Source organism: Bombina bombina, chromosome 7, assembly GCF_027579735.1.
Source record: "Bombina bombina isolate aBomBom1 chromosome 7, aBomBom1.pri, whole genome shotgun sequence".
Taxonomy (NCBI): domain Eukaryota; kingdom Metazoa; phylum Chordata; class Amphibia; order Anura; family Bombinatoridae; genus Bombina; species Bombina bombina.
Window position 1 is genome coordinate 34,404,585 of NC_069505.1, and position 20,490 is coordinate 34,425,074.

The following is a 20,490-nucleotide window of genomic DNA, read 5'->3' on the forward strand; positions in this document are numbered from 1 at the left end:
GCCCAGATTCTCCCCTAGTGTTACTGTATGACCCCAGCTCCTCTCTGTATTGTATCTGTATATAGATTGTCAGCTCTGTGCCCAGATTCTCCCCTAGTGTTACTGTATGACCACTGCTCCTCTCTGTATTGTATCTGTGTATAGATTGTCAGCTCTGTGCCCAGATTCTCCCCTAGTGTTACTGTATGACCCCAGCTCCTCTCTGTATTGTATCTGTGTATTGATTGTCAGCTCTGCAGCTCGTGCTGTGAAATATGTACATTAGGTTGCCTATAGGTTCTGCAAGGTCGTTGCTTTGGTGTAACACAAGCTGGGGGAAGGGCCCAGGGGAGGGTGGGGGTGAGAATTTAAGGAGGGTGGGGGGTTGAAGAGGGAAGAGCAGAGGAGAGAGGCCCTGAGTGAGAGGGTATGGAGGCAGAGAGAGAGAGACACTATACATGAGAGCTGACAGTGCTGAGAGGGACAGAGAGACAGACAGAGACTGTATACATGAAAGTAGACAGGCCTGAGTGACAGGATAGAGAGACAGACAAACAGGCCCTGAGTGACAGAATAGAGAGACAGACAGGCCCTGAGTGACAGGATAGAGGGACAGACAGGCCCTTAGTGACAGGATAGAGAGACAGGCAGGCAGGCCCTGAGTGACAGGATAGAGAGACAGACAGGCCTGAGTGACAGGATAGAGAGACAGACAGGCCCTGAGTGACAGGATAGAGAGACAGACAGGCCCTGAGTGACTGGATAGAGAGACAGACAGACAGGCCCTGAGTGACTGGATAGAGAGACAGACAGACAGGCCCTGAGTGACTGGATAGAGAGACAGACAGACAGGCCCTGAGTGACTGGATAGAGAGACAGGCAGACAGGCCCTGAGTGACAGGATAGAGAGGCAGACAGGCCCTGAGTGACAGGATAGAGAGGCAGACAGGCCCTGAGTGACAGGATAGAGAGACAGACGGGCCCTGAGTGACAGGATAGAGAGACAGATTGTATACATGAGAGCAGAGAGAGCCGAGTGTGTGTGACAGAGGGGGGTGGGGGACCAGGGGCTCTAAAGAGAGGGATATTCAGTATGATACTTCCAAGGAGGAGGTGCTTGGAGCTGAGTTGGTCCCTTTGGATAGTGAGATTATGTAGATACCCACGTGACACTCTCTCCTCCTCTCCTGACAGCCTACTGAGACTCTCACACAAGCAGCTACAGAGCACTTTCAGCAACATGTCTCGCAAGGATGGACCCGAGGACAAGTGAGTAACTAACTACCCTGTCTCTTTCCCCGTCTCTGTCCTTGTAATTGGCCTCTAGTCTCCTTGTGACAACAGGGGGTGGTTTCTGGCAGAACCTGTTTGAGCTGTCACCTAAGAACGTCCTCTTTCTATTCTTTGTTACATCATGAGAAGAATATCTGTCACCATGCGGGTTAATATCTTCTGCCTTTGTGTGTCACTTACATTGTAACGCAAAAAAGTAATTTCTTGGCATCTCATTCTTGTAAACGGTTTACCCCACATAAAGGGTTAAGCATAGGTCTTGCTTACCGATTAGAAGTGGCATACGCATGTACTGTAGCAACCAATCATCAGCTGTGTCCTTCTCATGAGCTGCAAGGTGTTTATAGAACAGGCACTGTGTGTTAGCCCTTTGCAGAGGTGTGTGTGATACTATGTCTGCATGTCTGTTTGACTGTATGTGACACTGTGTATGTTTGTGATATTGTGAATGTGTGTCTGTGTATGTGTGAGTGTATGTCTGTGTGTGTGTGACTGTGTGACTGTATGTGAGAATGTGTGTGTGAGACTGTATGTGTGTGACACTGTGTATGTTTGTGATATTGTGAATGTGTGTATGTGTGAGTGTATGTCTGTGTGTGTGTGACTGTATGTGAGCATGTGTGTGTGAGACTGTATGTGTGTGACACTGTGTATGTTTGTGATATTGTGAATGTGTGTATGTGTGAGTGTATGTCTGTGTGTGACTGTGTGACTGTATGTGAGCATGTGTGTGTGAGACTGTATGTGTGTGACACTGTGTATGTTTGTGATATTGTGAATGTGTGTATGTGTGAGTGTATGTCTGTGTGTGTGTGACTGTGTGACTGTATGTGAGCATGTGTGTGTGAGACTGTATGTGTGTGTGACACTGTGTATGTTTGTGTGACACTGTGTGTGACTGTGTATGTCTGTTTGACACTGTGTGTGACTGTATGTGAGAATGTGTGTGACACTCTGAATGTGTATGTGATACACAAATGCAGTATCTCACACTCACTATCACACACACATTCAGTGCCATATAGAGCCACATACATATGAGACACTGAATATGTATGTGATACAGTGTGTGTGTGTGTGTGTGGGGGGGGGGTACTGTGAGTGTATGTGACACTGTGTGAGACACTGTGTGACTGTATGTGAGACTGTGAATGTCTGTATGTGACACTGTATTTGTGTGAGACTGTGTATGTCTGTGTGACACTGCATGTTACTGTGTATGTCTGTGTGACACTGCATGTTACTGTGTATGTCTGTGTGACACTGTGTGTGACTGTATGTCTGTGTGACACTGTGACTGTATGTGAGAATGTGAATATGTGTGTGACACTGTATATGTCTGTGTGACACTGTGTGTGACGGTATGTGAGAATGTGTGTGACACGGTGTATGTTTGTGTGACACTGCGTGTTACTGTGTATGTCTGTTTAACACTGTGTGTGACTGTATGTCTGTGTGACACTGTGACTGTATGTGAGAATGTGAATATGTGTGTGACACTCTGTATGTCTGTTTGACACTGTGTGTGACACTCTGAATGTGTATGTGATACACAAATGCAGTTTCTCACACTCACTGTCACACACACATTCAGTATCACACACACATTCAGTGCCATATAGAGCCACATACATATGAGACACTGAATATGTATGTGATACAGTGTGTGTGTGTGTGAGGGGGGGTACTGTGAGTGTATGTGACACTGTGTGACTATGTGAGACTGTGAATGTCTGTATGTGACACTGTATTTGTGTGAGACTGTGTATGTCTGTGTGACACTGCATGTTACTGTGTATGTCTGTTTAACACTGTGTGTGACTGTATGTCTGTGTGACACTGTGACTGTATGTGAGAATGTGAATATGTGTGTGACACTCTGTATGTCTGTTTGACACTGTGTGTGACTGTATGTGAGAATGTGTGTGACACTCTGAATGTGTATGTGATACACAAATGCAGTATCTCACACTCACTGTCACACATATTCAGTATCAATCACACCTTCAATGTCATATACAGCCACATACAAATGAGACACTGAATATGTGTGTGTGTGTGGGGGGGATACTGTGAGTGTATGTCTGTGTATGTGACACTGTGTGACTGTATGTGACACTGTATTTGTGTGAGACTGTATGTGAGACTGTGTATGTCTGCGTGACACTGCGTGCTATTGTGTATGTCTGTGTGACACTGTGTGTGACTATATGTGAGACTGTGAATGTGTGTGAGACACTGAGTGTGTATGTGATACTGTGACTGTATGATACTGTGTGTGTGGGTGACACTGTGTGACTGTATGTGAGACTGTGAATGTGTGTGTGACACTGAGTGTGTATGTGACACTGACTGTATGATACTGTGTGTGTGTGACTGTATGTGAGACTGTGACTGTTTGTATGATACTGTGTGTGTGACTGTATGTGAGACTGTATGTCTGTGTGATACTGTGTGTGTGACTATGTGAGACTGTATGTCTGTGTGATACTGTGTGTGTGACTGTATGTGAGACTGTGACTGTTTTTATGATACTGTGTATGTCTGTGTGACACTGTGTGTGACTGTGTGTGACACTGAGTATGTCTGTGTGACACTGTGTGTGACTGTATGTGAGACAGGGTATGTGTGTGACACTGCGTGTGACTGTGTATGTCTGGGTGACACTGTGTGTGACAGTATTGGAGACTGAATGTGTGTGTGATGCTGAGTTTGTATGTGACACTTGAGTGTTTGTATGATACTGTATGTGAGACCGTGACTGTTTGTATGATACTGTGTGTGTGTGACTGTATGTGAGACTGTGTAGGTCTGTGTGATACTGTGTGTGTGACTGTATGTGAGACTGTGACTGTTTGTATGATACTGTGTATGTCTGTGTGACACTGTATGTCTGTGTGATACTGTGTGTGTGACTATGTGATACTGTGACTGTTTGTATGATACTGTGTATGTCTGTGTGATACTGTGTGTGTGTGACTATGTGACACACTAGGTCTGTGTGACACTGTGTGTGTGACTGTGTGATACTGTGTGTGTGACGGTATGTGAGACTGTGACTGTTTATATGATACTGTGTATGTCTGTGTGATACTGTGTGTGTGACTGTATGTGACACTGTGTAGGTCTGTGTGACACTGTGTAGGTCTGTATTTGACACTGTGTGTGACTGTATGTGAGACTGTGTATGTTTGTGTGACACTGTGTATGTGACACTGTGTGTAACTGTGTAATACTGTGTATGTGGGGACAGTGACTCATTCTCAGGGTATTAGTGTAACCTTTAAAATAGGTAACTTAATTATATCCAGGATTATATGATGAACTCATGTGACCTTAACATATAGGATTATAGACTGTACATGCCTGGTAGTTCTGGTTTAGAAATGCCTGGTTTTGGGGAATAAACAAAATATAACAAAGCAAAGAAAACATCTTCTTAGGGACAATTGTGTTTTGTCGTGAGCTTGGTTCACAGATTTTTTTGGAAGCTAAGAGGGGTTCTTTATATAACTAATTCCCAGTAAAGCTGTGTATGTGACTTACTTTACACAAAACATTAGGCTATTGTGCAACCTAACTGACACATTTCCTAGAATCCAGCACCTTGTTATGTTTATGTTAAAGAGTTTAATGAAATTAGCATGTGACCAGCGCCTAAAACGAGGGCGTGTAACGCAATCAACCCTCTCATTAATCAATAGCACTGCCAAGCACTTAACACTTTGTGCGGAAGAGTAAATACTGATTGTTTCATTTTGTTCTCAAAGGGACACCAACCCCTTCTGAGACTCTATTATAAACTATATTTTTGTGTGGCTTTTTTGCTATAATTAATTGCTAAAATTATGGGTTTTCCGATTCTGGCATCCATGCCTAACCCTGCTACAAACCTGTGCCTAACTGGCTTCAGCAGAGGTGATAAGATAATGAAGTGTACACTGCAGACATCACAAGCCTAACTTTGCTACATACATGTCCCTAACTGGCTTCAGCAGAGGTGATAAAATAAGCAAGTGTACACTGCAGACATAACAAGCCTAACCCTGCTACATACCTGTCCCTAACTGGCTTCAGCAGAGGTGATAAGATAATGAAGTGTACACTGCAGACATCACAAGCCTAACCCTGCTACATATCTGTCCCTAACTGACTTCAGCAGAGGTGAAAATGAAGCGCACACTGCAGACTTCACAAGTTATGTATTTTATCAATCTGATTCCTATTTTACATTTTTTTCTAGAATAAATATTTTTATTGGGGAGAACAGTGACAGTAAACTAACAGATTTATGTTTAAACTGAAACAAGTTTCTGATAGGAGTGTTTGTAAATAAGGAGATGAGTAGTTATTACATTAAACCCTGTACGCCTCTGTGACAGACCCCCGTACGCCTCTGTGACAGACCCCCGTACGCCTCTGTGACAGACCCCCGTACGCCTCTGTGACAGACCCCCGTACGCCTCTGTGACAGATCCTCCCGGACGCCTCTGTGACAGACCCCCCCTGGACGCCTCTGTGACAGACCCCCCCTGGACGCCTCTGTGACCGACCCCCCCCGCACGCCCCTGTGACCGACCCCCCCCCCCGTACGCCCCTGTAACAGAAAAGGGGTTTTATCCACTTAAAACATCTGAGAACCAATACTGCATCATTGCAAGAGACATTTAGACTAAAATGAACATGAAAAGCTAAAAAGAGGTTGGGTAGGGGAAGTAATTTATACGCCATACGAAAATAAAAAGAAGGGAGTGGCAATTTTGCTGAAAAAAGGTTTGAATTATCAGATTAAAACAATAGAGAGCACCATGAAGATTTATTACGGAGAATGAGTTTTTTTTAATGTTTACAGACCCAATAATAGAGACCTAAAATTCAGGAAAAAGAGCCAAAATTTTAGTTCTAAAAAATGCTGAAACGTATTATTTTAGGTGGTGATTTAAACAAAGCTCCGGGTAGTCCTTTAGATAGATACAAGGATCCAACAATACGTGGAAGCAGTTTTACCAATTCACATAAATATAAACTAGAAACAAAATGATTTTATCAACTAAAGGATCATTTACAACTGATTGATATTTGGAGAGAGAAAAACCCAGATGGCCGTGATTTCACTTCTCATTTTAAATCTCATGGTACTTGTGATGGTAACATTTGTAAAAGAAACCCAAATAAATCAAATAACATCTGATCATGCACCCATCTCATTAAAGGGACATTCCAGTCAACATATAAATGCACACAGATGAATGACATCTTTGAATATAAACATAATTACAATATAAATGTATTGGCAAAATGCTTCTAGTAAAAGCTATCACTGTTTTAGTGTTAACATTTTTCTCTGCACGTGCATGTGAAGCATAGCAGCATTTTATATACTGCAGCCGCTCAGAGCACCAGTGGGGCTTATATCATGTCAGCAATTAACAAATTGAGTCATTACCAGATGGTACAAGCATGGCTCTCTGAGCAAGTGCTGTGTTTAAAATGCCGGTGCACGGTGCATTCTTAAATACGCTTCTGAAACAGCTATAGCTTTTATAAAAAGTATTTTTGCTAATACATGTGTATTTCAAAAATGCTTCTATTCAAAACTTTAATGCATCCATGTGGATTCAAATTTTGGCTGGAATGTCCCTTTAACTGTAAATAATTAAATAGATGGCAAAACGGGATATAACTGGGCATTTACTACATTTTTAAAGTACCAGTAAATACAGTAGATTTGCATAAACAACAAATACATAATAAAAAGACACTTGGCACTGAAAAGGCCTTCGATAGGGTAGAATGAGAAAACGCAAACTGTTTTGATAAAATTTGGTTTATAGGCAATTTTTTTGAACTTATTCAAATGCTACTGCAGCACTAATTGTTAATGGTCAGCTATCTCACTCTATAAGATTAGAACGAGGTACAAGGCAAGGATGCCCACTGTCTACTTTTAGTTTTGATCTAGCCATAGAGCCTTTATTAATATACTTTAAACAACTTTATAAAGGGTTGGAGATCGGGGTAGAAAAGTTATATGGGGTGGCATATGCAAATTATTTTTTATTGTTTTATAATAAATCCTAGCGAGAATATTGTGTCTAATAGAGGCCTTAAAAGAATTTAAAGAGGTGTTAGGATATAAAATCAATTTTAATAAATCAAATATTTTGTGGTTATGGAAAAATCAATTTCCATTGTTTCCTTTTCAAGAGGTGCATACTAGCATTAACTATTTGGGCATTAAATTATCCAACTAACCTGAGGATTGGTATAATTTAAATGTTTATACAGTGATTGATAAAATCCAAAAAGAACTGCATAACTTGAGACATTTACCTTTGTCTATTTCGGATAGAGTCAATTTTATAATTATATTGTTTCCAAAATTACTGTATATTCTACAAATGCTACCTTTGCTTATTAGAAACTGAGATAAAAGTATACCGGAGTAATTTTATATGGAGACGCAAAAAAGTGAGAATGAAATTATCTTTTTATTATGTTTACCTAATTTAAAAGGAGGTTTCCAATGACCAAATATAGAGAAGTATAACAATGTGATACTATCTAAATATATTTTGGACTGGCTGGCTAAAACGGAACATTTCTCACCTATAGAGAGAGAGATAATTATTTTAGCAGGCCAGAGGCTGTGTTTTTTTTTGCCTCATGCTTCACCAAAAGAAATAACTCCCAGGATTGTTAATATATTAAGACATTTTATGTGCATGGAAAAAACTACCAAATGACTTTCTTATAATAATAAAGAAACATTATTTATACCGTTAATAGGCAATCCACTCTTTCCCTGAGCTTCAGAAATTCAACCTTTTTCAAGAATGGACCCAGTTAGGAATTACGGACTTGTATGCATTGATAGAGCAGACAGATTAACAATTTCTTACATTTGAGGCCCTGCACATTAAATATACAATCCCTTGTAAATACTTTTATGCATACCTACAAGTTAGGCATTATTTTAATCAAGTATGTAAAGCTAATCTGAATATTTGGGCACATTCATTTGTAAATATAGGAGTCAAATTATTCCTACAAGATACATTTTCAATTTGACTAATGTATAAAGAACTGATTAGTATAACTTATAACAAGAATGTTTAGGAATTGAATAAATTATGGAATAAATATTCAAATAGAATCTAGTCAACAGAAATTCTATATAAAGCTCTTAAAAAAATAATAAAAAAAAAAAATATATATATACAGTATATATATATATATATATATATATATATATATATATACGGAACAACTTCTTAGCTATAGAGGGCAGAGAAGAACACATTAATATAATTAATAAGGCACATATAAGAAAATGGTTGCCTCAGGTAAAAAATAAATGGTTAAAATGCTCTTATCCAGATCCGGTTATTTTACACTACTTTTGGTATTGCCCTACGGTGAGAGCTTGTTGGTGGAAAGTCAACCACTGGTTAGAAAAATGTATGAGATTAACGTTTAGATTTGGAATAAATCACTTCTTTTTTTTTTTTTTTAAATCTCCCAGAAGGTAATAAAAGTAATGAAACTTTTATAACAACAACATTAGCAGGAAGAAAAGCAATAAAGCAAATATGGATTTAAAAAAACAACCCCCCGGCAATGTATATATGTTTATTACTGATGTTGACAACCAGCTATATCCTTGTATGAACCTGAAAACTACTAGTGGGTTTCAGAGCTCCCATATCTTTCTACGTATGTCTGTCTCAGACATTCCATAATTGACTAAGCCCTTACTGTCTTTGCTAAATAAATTTTCTTAAGACATTGCTAGCACCCTCTTTTTGTGTTACAGGTACCATGGGGTTGGAATTATCTTCTTTATTCTCGGCCTTGGCACTCTGCTGCCCTGGAATTTCTTCATCACGGCAATCCCGGTAAGTAGAAGTTTGCATAGCTCTGGTGTGTTTATCACATACACAAGATATCTAAGACCAATCTCTGGCAATGGGTGTATGTTTCATCTAGCAAAATCTCTTCTGCTAGACAAGGGATATTTCTTATCTTGGCAAATAATGTCCGTCAGCTTTCTTCTTAAAACGTTATCGTCTCTTTCCATATTGCATTTCTCTCTAATTGTCTCTTTCGACATCCCCAGTACTTCCAGTACCGTCTGAAAACTGTGGAACCTGAAGAACGATTTTTAATAATCAATGACTCTGATGTTCGGTCTGCAAGTCTGAACATCTCTGAGGTCCAAATAGAAGATAAGTTCAACTTCAACAACTGGATGACTCTGCTCGCTCAGCTCCCTCTGCTTCTCTGCACACTCCTTAACTCCTTCCTTTACCAATGGTGAGACACCTACCTCAGCTTTGTTACACCTCCTGTCAATCTAGATCAGACATCAGACCATATCTAGATCAGACATTAGACCATATCTAGATCAGACATTAGACCATATCTAGATCAGACGTCAGACCATATCTAGATCAGACGTCAGACCATATCTAGATCAGACGTCAGACCATATCTAGATCAGACGTCAGACCATATCTAGATCAGACGTCAGACCATATCTAGATCAGACGTCAGACCATATCTAGATCAGACGTCAGACCATATCTAGATCAGACGTCAGACCATATCTAGATCAGACGTCAGACCATATCTAGATCAGACGTCAGACCATATCTAGATCAGACGTCAGACCATATCTAGATCAGACGTCAGACCATATCTAGATCAGACGTCAGACCATATCTAGATCAGACGTCAGACCATATCTAGATCAGACGTCAGACCATATCTAGATCAGACGTCAGACCATATCTAGATCAGACGTCAGACCATATCTAGATCAGACGTCAGACCATATCTAGATCAGACGTCAGACCATATCTAGATCAGACGTCAGACCATATCTAGATCAGACGTCAGACCATATCTAGATCAGACGTCAGACCATATCTAGATCAGACATCAGACCATATCTATATTCAGACGTCAGACCATATCTAGATCAGACGTCAGACCATATCTAGATCAGACGTCAGACCATATCTAGATCAGACGTCAGACCATATCTAGATCAGACGTCAGACCATATCTAGATCAGACGTCAGACCATATCTAGATCAGACGTCAGACCATATCTAGATCAGACGTCAGACCATATCTAGATCAGACGTCAGACCATATCTAGATCAGACGTCAGACCATATCTAGATCAGACGTCAGACCATATCTAGATCAGACGTCAGACCATATCTAGATCAGACGTCAGACCATATCTAGATCAGACGTCAGACCATATCTAGATCAGACGTCAGACCATATCTAGATCAGACGTCAGACCATATCTAGATCAGACGTCAGACCATATCTAGATCAGACGTCAGACCATATCTAGATCAGACGTCAGACCATATCTAGATCAGACGTCAGACCATATCTAGATCAGACGTCAGACCATATCTAGATCAGACGTCAGACCATATCTAGATCAGACGTCAGACCATATCTAGATCAGACATCAGACCATATCTAGATCAGACGTCAGACCATATCTAGATCAGACGTCAGACCATCAGCTCCCTCTGCTTCTCTGCACACTCCTTAACTCCTTCCTTTACCAATGGCGAGACACCTACCTCAGCTTTGTTACACCTCCTGTCAATCTAGATCAGACATCAGAGCATATCTAGATCAGACATTAGACCATATCTAGATCAGACAGTGCGGATCAGGTCCGCAAGACCTTGCTGAATGCGGAGAGCAATACGCTCTCTGTATTCAGCATTGCACCAGCAGCTCACAAGAGCTGCTGATGCAACGCCGCCCCTGCTGACTCACGTCCAATGAGCCGCCAGCAGGGAGGTGTCAATCAACCTGATCATACTCGATCGGGTTAATTTCCGGCGATTCCTGTACGCTTGCTCAGCGGTCTTTAGACCGCTGCTTTATAACTGCTGTTTCTGGCGAGTCTGAAGACTTGCCAGAAACACGGCCGTCAAGCTTCGTTCAGAGCTTGATAGATAGGCTCCATATCTAGATCAGACTTCAGACCATATCTAGATCAGACTTCAGGCCATATCTAGATCAGACTTCAGACCATATCTAGATCAGACTTCAGACCATATCTAGATCAGACTTCAGACCATATCTAGATCAGACTTCAGACCATATCTAGATCAGACTTCAGACCATATCTAGATCAGACTTCAGACCATATCTAGATCAGACTTCAGACCATATCTAGATCAGACTTCAGACCATATCTAGATCAGACTTCAGACCATATCTAGATCAGACCTCAGACCATATCTAGATCAGACCTCAGACCATATCTAGATCAGACCTCAGACCATATCTAGATCAGACCTCAGACCATATCTAGATCAGACCTCAGACCATATCTAGATCAGACCTCAGACCATATCTAGATCAGACCTCAGACCATATCTAGATCAGACCTCCGACCATATCTAGATCAGATCTCAGACCATATCTATATCAGACCTCAGACCATATCTAGATCAGACCTCAGACCATATCTAGATCAGACCTCAGACCATATCTAGATCAGACCTCAGACCATATCTAGATCAGACCTCAGACCATATCTAGATCAGACCTCAGACCATATCTAGATCAGACCTCAGACCATATCTAGATCAGACCTCAGACCATATCTACTCTGTCTCCGCTAGCTGTCAAACCTTATTTCTATGTCTCTTATAGACTCCTGTTGATTCTGTTGTTAGGCTAATATAGCTTTCCTGATAACTATTTACTACAGGTTGCACAGCTGCCATGCTGTTGTTTAATTGCAGGTTATATACCTGTCTTATTGAAATTTAATTGCAGGCTACAGAGCAGCCATATTGACAGTTAATTACAGGCTATATACCTGCAAGCTGACAGTTGGCTATAGCTATATATCAGCCATGTTGACTGTTTATTGCAGGTCTTGTTTAGAGTTAATTAGAAACTATATACCTGCCATATTGATGTTTGATTACAGGCTACCTATCTTCCCATTGATTTTTTTTTTACTACAGATTATCTATGTGCCATATTGAAGTTTGTTTATATACAGATCACATTTAAAGTTTATTAGAGACTTTATACCTGCCATAGTGACACTGGATAGCAAGACATATACCTGCTATAGTGACATTGGATAGCAGGATGTATACCTACCATAGTGACATTGGATAGCCGGATGTATACCTGCTATAGTGACATTGGATAGCCGGATGTATACCTGCTATAGTGACATTGGATAACCGGATGTATACCTGTCTTAGTGACATTGGATTGCCTGATGTAAACCTGCCTTAGTGACATTGGCTAGCCGGATGTATACCTGCTATGTTGATGTTTGATTACAGGATATATACCTGCCATGTTGACAGACAGTTACAGGATATATATTTGTCCTTCTGATGTCTGATTGCAGGATATATATTTGCCCTTCTGATGTCTGATTACAGGATATATATTTGCCCTTCTGATGTCTGATTACAGGATATATATTTGCCATGCTGATGTCTGATTGCTGGATATATATTTGCCCTGCTGATGTCTGATTGCTGGATATATATTTGCCCTGCTGATGTCTGATTACAGGATATATATTTGCCCTGCTGATGTCTGCTGGATATATATTTGCCCTGCTTATGTCTGATTACAGGATATATATTTGCCCTGCTGATGTCTGATTACAGGATATATATTTGCCCTGCTGATGTCTGATTACAGGATATATATTTGCCCTGCTGATGTCTGATTACAGGATATATATTTGCCCTGCTGATGTCTGATTACAGGATATATATTTGCCCTGCTGATGTCTGATTACAGGATATATATTTGCCCTGCTGATGTCTGATGATTACAGGCTATATATTTGCCCTGCTGATGTCTGATTACAGGATATATATTTGCCCTGCTAATGTCTGATTACAGGATATATATTTGCCCTGCTAATGTCTGATTACAGGATATATATTTGCCCTGCTGATGTCTGATTACAGGATATATATTTGCCCTGCTGATGTCTGATTGCAGACTAAACACATGTTTTAGGCTATTACCTTCTATTGCCTCTCTCTTTCAGCATACCAGACAAAGTGCGCATCACAGGTAGTATGTTCGCTATCCTTGGTCTCTTCATGATCACTGCTATCCTGGTCAAGGTGGAGATGAGTGCCCAAAGCTTCTTTGATGTCACTATGACCACCATCTGGTTTATAAACGGTATGTTCCTTGCCCTTCTCTAATCCCTCACCAACTGAATAACTATAGTTTTTGTTTCTGTGCCATTTTATCACTTATAAACAAAACACGGGTCACTGTAACACCAAATGTAAACTTTAATGGTTCACACAGACCAGCAATTTCCAATTTACGTTTGCTATCAATTTTACTTCATTCTCTCTGTGCCTTTTATTGAGAAGTAGGTAGGCTCAGGAGCTCAATGTACTACTATTGGTGGCTGCAGCTATATGACTCTGGTCATTAACTGACCTGATGTGCATTGCCGCTCAGGGGTTAAACATAGTTATATACAATCAATAGTAAAATAATAACATGCACTAATACACCATTTGTTATGAAACGTCCTGGTGTCTCGTCTCTCTTGATGGCAATTTTAAAGGATAAATCTGCACTTTTCCCACCAACAGGAGAACCTGAATTCTTGTTGGGGACAGAGATTTTTGTGTTTGACAACTTAAATTCTGCTGTAAGTCTTGTTATTTATTTGATAAGCACAGGGTCAGGCCTATTCAGTAAGTCTCCATGAGGTTTATCTTCATATATTTAACTTGTATCACCCCAGCAAGGTTTTCTAAGATTCAGAGCAAATGCAACATCCTTATTGTGATGACACCTGAGTCTGTCACTCAGGTCACTGTCATCGTCACATCTTATCATGTATTATAATCACAGGTCAGTACTAATTCTCACAATGGCCACCCAAGCGGTCAAACAGACTTGTAACCGTGTAAACTGTGGCATCCTATCTGACGATTCTGATGGGGCTATTTGAAGTGGGTGGCAACGGTTCAGTCAAAACATTTTGTATTGGAGAGCTGTTACTGACATGACTTCTCAGAAGAGAAAGTATTGATGCCACATTTAGTTGTGAGTTCCTCTATTTCACTCAACGATAAATACATGAGAATTATTATATTAAATGGATCCCTATATAAATAAATACAAGGGAAGAAGATAATGGTCAAATTATGGTTAAAGAGGAAGCAAAGTCTTATCAATGAATGGTGTGTAGGGCAACAATATCTGAGAACTGGTCTGTAAGAGATGTCTTGACAATTTGTCTCTGTGACATCTACAGAAATTGTCCCATTCACCATAGCAGGTTTCAGTCTTCAGCTGTATGAATCCTGCTTAACCTTGTAATATTGGGACACCACATTGCCTACTGACCATAATACTGTCACAGACAATGACTTTACTTTACTTCTCCAGAACTATAAATATAAACCAGGTGTCATCAGAAATGTAGATGTTGGTAAGAGATGAGGATAACCTAAGCTAGCTTTCAGCCAACCATCAGTTAATTAAAAAAAAAATCACTGTAACTTAGACCATTTTCTTTTCAGATGATTAGTTATTCCTTTTCAGTATTATGGCAGGACTAAAGTCAGACTGGAGACATTATTGTACACTTGAAATATGCCACCTCCATGGAATGACTCACATATAAAATGATTTATGACTATATAGAGATTTAGAGCACATCCAACATTTTTTTTAAAGTTCTGATTTCCACCTTAACTGAGATTTTATATCAGTTGTATTTTGTAATCTTCCTACAAGAGAAGAAGCGACCTTTAGTAGAAAGCAGAACAATCTATTCTGATCAGCTTCAAATGAAAGTTCTCCATAGCTATAAGTACTTAGTACTATATTGACAATACTTTGTTGTCTATTTCTTTGACATGTAAACGGCTGAACATTCTCATTCTTCACCAACCACCTAGCTCATTACACAAGGTCGCTGTGACCTTCATAGGAACATCATGGTTCTTCAAAGAGAACTTCAGGTTACCAATGTCACTGTTCACAAATTATTTAAAAGGCATCATAAGCATTTGATATTCATCCTTCTTATCAAGCAAGATTCCTACATAAAGTTTCTCATATCCTCACATCTGGTATTTATTCTATCTTACTACATTCTAGGGATTTTATATGTTCTTTGCATATTTTTCTCAGATTAGTAAACAGGAAAATAAAAAATTCTTCAGATTCCTTCCTGTAAATTAACTTTTTTTGGATATTGGCCAGAACAAGAAATACCTGAATTCCCAAAACGTTTAATTTAGCTTTTTAATGTTATATCAAGACCGTGGGGAAGGAACTGAAGTTTGAGTTAAATATAAACTAATAATCTTCCTGCTAAGTGGAAGAATTTCATCAAATGTTTGTGGTCATGTATGTTATCCATGTGTAGGCCGTGGACTAGAACGTTAATCTCTGGAAATGAGCTCCTGCTAATAAGTTCTGTAATAGAATTCTGTAAGCCATGGACTTCTTGTTGATATGAGTTTGCACATAGGTTGCATAGTATACGGTTAAATACTGTGTATAGTTAAATCCTGTGTATGGTTAGGCACAGTTAAATCCTGTGTATGGTTAGGGACGGTTACATCCTGTGTATGGTTAGGTACAGTTACATACTGTGTACGGTTACATCCTGTGTATTGTTAGGTACAGTTCAATCCTGTGTGCGGTTACATCCATTGTATGTTTAGGAACAGTTAAATACTGTGTATGGTTACATCCTGTGTATGGTTAGGCACGGTTACATTCTGTGTATGGTTGTCACAGTTACATTCTGTATATGGTTAGGCAGGGTTACATCCGGTGTATGGTTAGGCACGGTTACATCCTGTGTATGGTTAGGTACGGTTACATCCTGTGTATGGTTAGGCACGGTTAAATCCTGTGTATGATTAGGTACGGTTACATCCTGTTTATGGTTAGGTACGGCTACATCCTGTGTAAGTTAGGCGCGGCTACATCCTGTGTACAGTTAGGCGTGGCTACATCCTGTGTACAGTTAGGCGTGGCTACATCCTGTGTACAGTTAGGCGTGGCTACATCCTGTGTACAGTTAGGCGTGGCTACATCCTGTGTACAGTTAGGCGCGGCTACATCCTGTGTACAGTTAGGCGCGGCTACATCCTGTGTACAGTTAGGCGCGGCTACATCCTGTGTACAGTTAGGCGCTGCTACATCCTGTGTACAGTTAGGCGCGGCTACATCCTGTGTACAGTTAGGCGCGGTTACATCCTATGTACAGTTAGGCACGGTTACATCCAGTGTACAGTTAGGCACAGTTACATCCAGTGTACAGTTAGGCACTTTTACATCCTGTGTATTTTTAGGTACGGTTACATCCTGTGTATTGTTAGGTACGGTTACATCTTGTGTATTGTGTATGGTTAGGTATGGTTACATCCTGTGTATGGTTACATCCTGTGTATGATTAGGTACGGTAACATCCTGTGTATGATTAGGTACGGTTACATCCTGTGTATGATTAGGTACGGTTACATCCTGTGTATGATTAGGTACGGTTACATCCTGTGTATGGTTAGGTATGGTTACATCCGGTGTATGGTTAGGTACGGTTACTTCCGGTGTATGGATAGGTATGGTTACATCCGGTGTATGGTTAGGTACGGTTACTTCCGGGCGTATGGTTAGGTATGATTACATCCTGTGTATGGTAAGGCACGGTTAAATCCTGTCTATGGTTAGGTACGGTTACATCCTGCTTATGGTTAGGCACGGTTACATCCGGTGTATGGTTAGGCACGGTTACATCCTGTGTATGGTTAGGTACGGTTACATCCTGTGTATGGTAAGGCACGGTTAAATCCTGTGTATGATTAGGTACGGTTACATCCTGTTTATGGTTAGGTACGGCTACATCCTGTGTAAGTTAGGCGCGGCTACATCCTGTGTACAGTTAGGCGTGGCTACATCCTGTGTACATTTAGGCGTGGCTACATCCTGTGTACAGTTAGGCGTGGCTACATCCTGTGTACAGTTAGGCGTGGCTACATCCTGTGTACAGTTAGGCGCGGCTACATCCTGTGTACAGTTAGGCGCGGCTACATCCTGTGTACAGTTAGGCGCGGCTACATCCTGTGTACAGTTAGGCGCTGCTACATCCTGTGTACAGTTAGGCGCGGCTACATCCTGTGTACAGTTAGGCGCGGTTACATCCTATGTACAGTTAGGCACGGTTACATCCAGTGTACAGTTAGGCACAGTTACATCCAGTGTACAGTTAGGCACTTTTACATCCTGTGTATTTTTAGGTACGGTTACATCCTGTGTATTGTTAGGTACGGTTACATCTTGTGTATTGTGTATGGTTAGGTATGGTTACATCCTGTGTATGGTTACATCCTGTGTATGATTAGGTACGGTAACATCCTGTGTATGATTAGGTACGGTTACATCCTGTGTATGATTAGGTACGGTTACATCCTGTGTATGATTAGGTACGGTTACATCCTGTGTATGGTTAGGTATGGTTACATCCGGTGTATGGTTAGGTACGGTTACTTCCGGTGTATGGATAGGTATGGTTACATCCGGTGTATGGTTAGGTACGGTTACTTCCGGGCGTATGGTTAGGTACGATTACTTCCGGTGTATGGTTAGGTATGATTACATCCTGTGTATGGTAAGGCACGGTTAAATCCTGTCTATGGTTAGGTACGGTTACATCCTGTTTATGGTTAGGCACGGTTAAATGCTGTGTATGGTTAAATCCTGTTTATGGCTAGGCACGGTTACATCCGGTGTATGGTTAGGCACGGTTACATCCGGTGTATGGTTAGGCACGGTTACATCCGGTGTATGGTTTGGCACGGTTACATCCGGTGTATGGTTTGGCACGGTTACATCCGGTGTATGGTTAGGCACGGTTACATCCGGTGTATGGTTAGGCACGGTTACATCCGGTGTATGGTTAGGCACGGTTACATCCGGTGTATGGTTAGGCACGGTTACATCCGGTGTATGGTTAGGCACGGTTACATCCGGTGTATGGTTAGGCACGGTTACATCCGGTGTATGGTTAGGCACGGTTACATCCGGTGTATGGTCAGGTACGGTTACATCCGGTGTATGGTTAGGTACGGTTAAATCCTGTGTGTGGTTACATCCTGTGTACGGTTAAATCCTGTGTATGGTTAGGTACGGTTAAATCCTGTGTGTGGTTACATCCTGTGTACGGTTAAACCCTGTGTATGGTTAGGTACGGTTAAACCCTGTTTATGGTTAGGTACGGTTAAATCCTGTGTATGCTTACATCCTGTATATGGTTAAATCCTGTGTATGGTTAGGTACGGTTAAATCCTGTGTGTGGTTAAGTACGGTTAAATCCTGCCTTGTGCATAGTGTATCCTTGTTGATTCACATATAATATGTTAACATTCATGTTGGCTGACAAACTGATGACTGTAATGTGCTATGATAAGCTTGATGTGAATGTATTATTATTATTATTATTATTATTATTATAAGCATTTGTATTATGCTTAAACATCAGTTTGCTTCCGGCTACTATAGTAAATATTTTTAACCCATGAGAGTACTGCAGTATACCACTCCTCATTCTATGCCGCCCCCAAACGGAACGTATAAAATATCTCTCTGGGACTGGGTAACTGTCTTGTGCTGTGTGCCCAGGGGAGCCATATTGAATGAAACACAAACCTGATGGGTGAGAAGAGGGGGCTTATAGGGATTTATAAAAGAGCAGCAGGGCTGCTATCTGTATCTTATAAGTGCACCCCTTAAAGGGGCGATACATTCGCCTTACACCAGTATTAATCACTGCACTCATTTGTAATATCTGCATATAGTGACCATGTCTGTATCTGTCCCCAGCATTCTGCGCCATACTACAGGGAAGTCTCTTCGGCCTGTTGGGCCTGTTCCCCCAGAATTACAGCAGCCTGTTCCTCAGTGGTCAGGGAATGGCCGGAACCTTCGCTGCGCTGGCTATGCTGCTGTCTATGTCTAGTGAGTATTATTGTTACTGCTGTCACTAATGAGAGACGTCTATTTGCTTTGTCTCACGTTCACATAATCCTACTCTCTTTTTTCTTTAACGTCTTTCTCATCTCTTTCTTACTTATTTTTCTCTCTTTCTCTCTTTTTGCCTCTTCTACTCTCTCTCTCTCTCTCTCTTTATCTCTCTCTCTCTCTCTCTCTCTCTCTCTCTCTCTCTCTCTCTCTCTCTCTTTATCTCTCTCTCTCTTTCTTTCTCTCTCTCTCTCTCTCTCTCTCTCTTTATCTCTCTTTCTCTCTCGCTATCTCTCTCGCTGTCTCTCTCGCGCTCTCTCTCTTTCTTTCTCTTGCTTTGTCTGTCTCACGTTCACATAATCCTACTCTCTTTTTTAAACGTCTTTGTTATCTCTTTCTTACTTATTTTTTTTCTCTCTCTATTTATCTTTATCTCTTTTTGCCTCTTCTACTCTCTCTCTCTCTCTCTCTCTCTCTCTTTCTTTCGTTCTTTCTTTCTTTCCCTGACAAAGTGCTGCAATAGCACGAAACATGTTGGATTTCTAGGCACTGAGCTGTTAGGCTGACACGCTTTTGGCTGTGATATCGTTACTTACTTTCTGTGACTGCTCACAGTATACTTTTATGGATACACAATAAAGAGACTTTTAAACCCATATTCTTGATCCGTTTACTGCTGGATCTCATCCACCTGTGTGGAAGCATTTGTCTCTCTTTCTCTCTCTCTTTCTCTCTCTCTCTCTCTCTTTCTCTCTCTCTCTCTCTCTCTTTCTCTCTCTCTCTCTCTCTCTTTCTCTCTCTCTCTCTCTCTCTCTCTCTCTTTCTTTCTCTTTCTCTCTCTCTCTCTCTCTCTCTCTCTCTCTCTCTCTCTCTCTCTCTCTCTCTCTCTTTCTTTCTCTCTCTCTCTCTTTCTTTCTCTCTCTCTCTCTCTCTCTCTCTCTCTCTCTCTTTCACTCTCTTTCTTTCTCTCTCTCTCTTTTCTCTCTCTTTCTCTCTCTCTCTCTCTCTTTCTCTCTCTTTCTCTCTCTCTCTTTTCTCTCTCTTTTTATTTAATCTCTCTCTCTCTCTCTCTCTCTCTCTCTCTCTCTCTCTTTGTTTAATGATTATCTATCTCTCTCTCTCTTTCTCTCTCTCTTCTCTCTCTCTTCTCTCTCTCTCTTTCTCTCTCTCTCT

At 40.8% G+C, this 20,490-nt stretch overlaps 1 protein-coding gene across 5 annotated transcripts in view; it reads left to right on the plus strand.

Annotated features, from left to right (window-relative positions):
• Positions 1-19,973, plus strand: part of SLC29A2 (solute carrier family 29 member 2) — a 73,173-nt gene extending 53,200 nt beyond the window's left edge. For 3 of the 5 annotated variants that reach the window (XM_053720023.1, XM_053720024.1, XM_053720026.1), the window contains exons 2-7: positions 1,174-1,248; positions 9,089-9,170; positions 9,392-9,588; positions 13,358-13,497; positions 19,180-19,314; positions 19,830-19,973. In XM_053720023.1, coding sequence (XP_053575998.1) covers positions 1,174-1,248; positions 9,089-9,170; positions 9,392-9,588; positions 13,358-13,497; positions 19,180-19,314; positions 19,830-19,840 — 640 coding nt within the window. In that variant the 3' untranslated portion in view covers positions 19,841-19,973. Of the gene's footprint in view, positions 1-371; positions 1,249-9,088; positions 9,171-9,391; positions 9,589-13,357; positions 13,498-19,179; positions 19,315-19,829 lie in introns of those variants that run through there. The other 2 variants (XM_053720025.1, XM_053720022.1) reach the window with 2 other exon arrangements.
• The last annotated feature ends 517 nt before the right edge of the window (positions 19,974-20,490 follow it).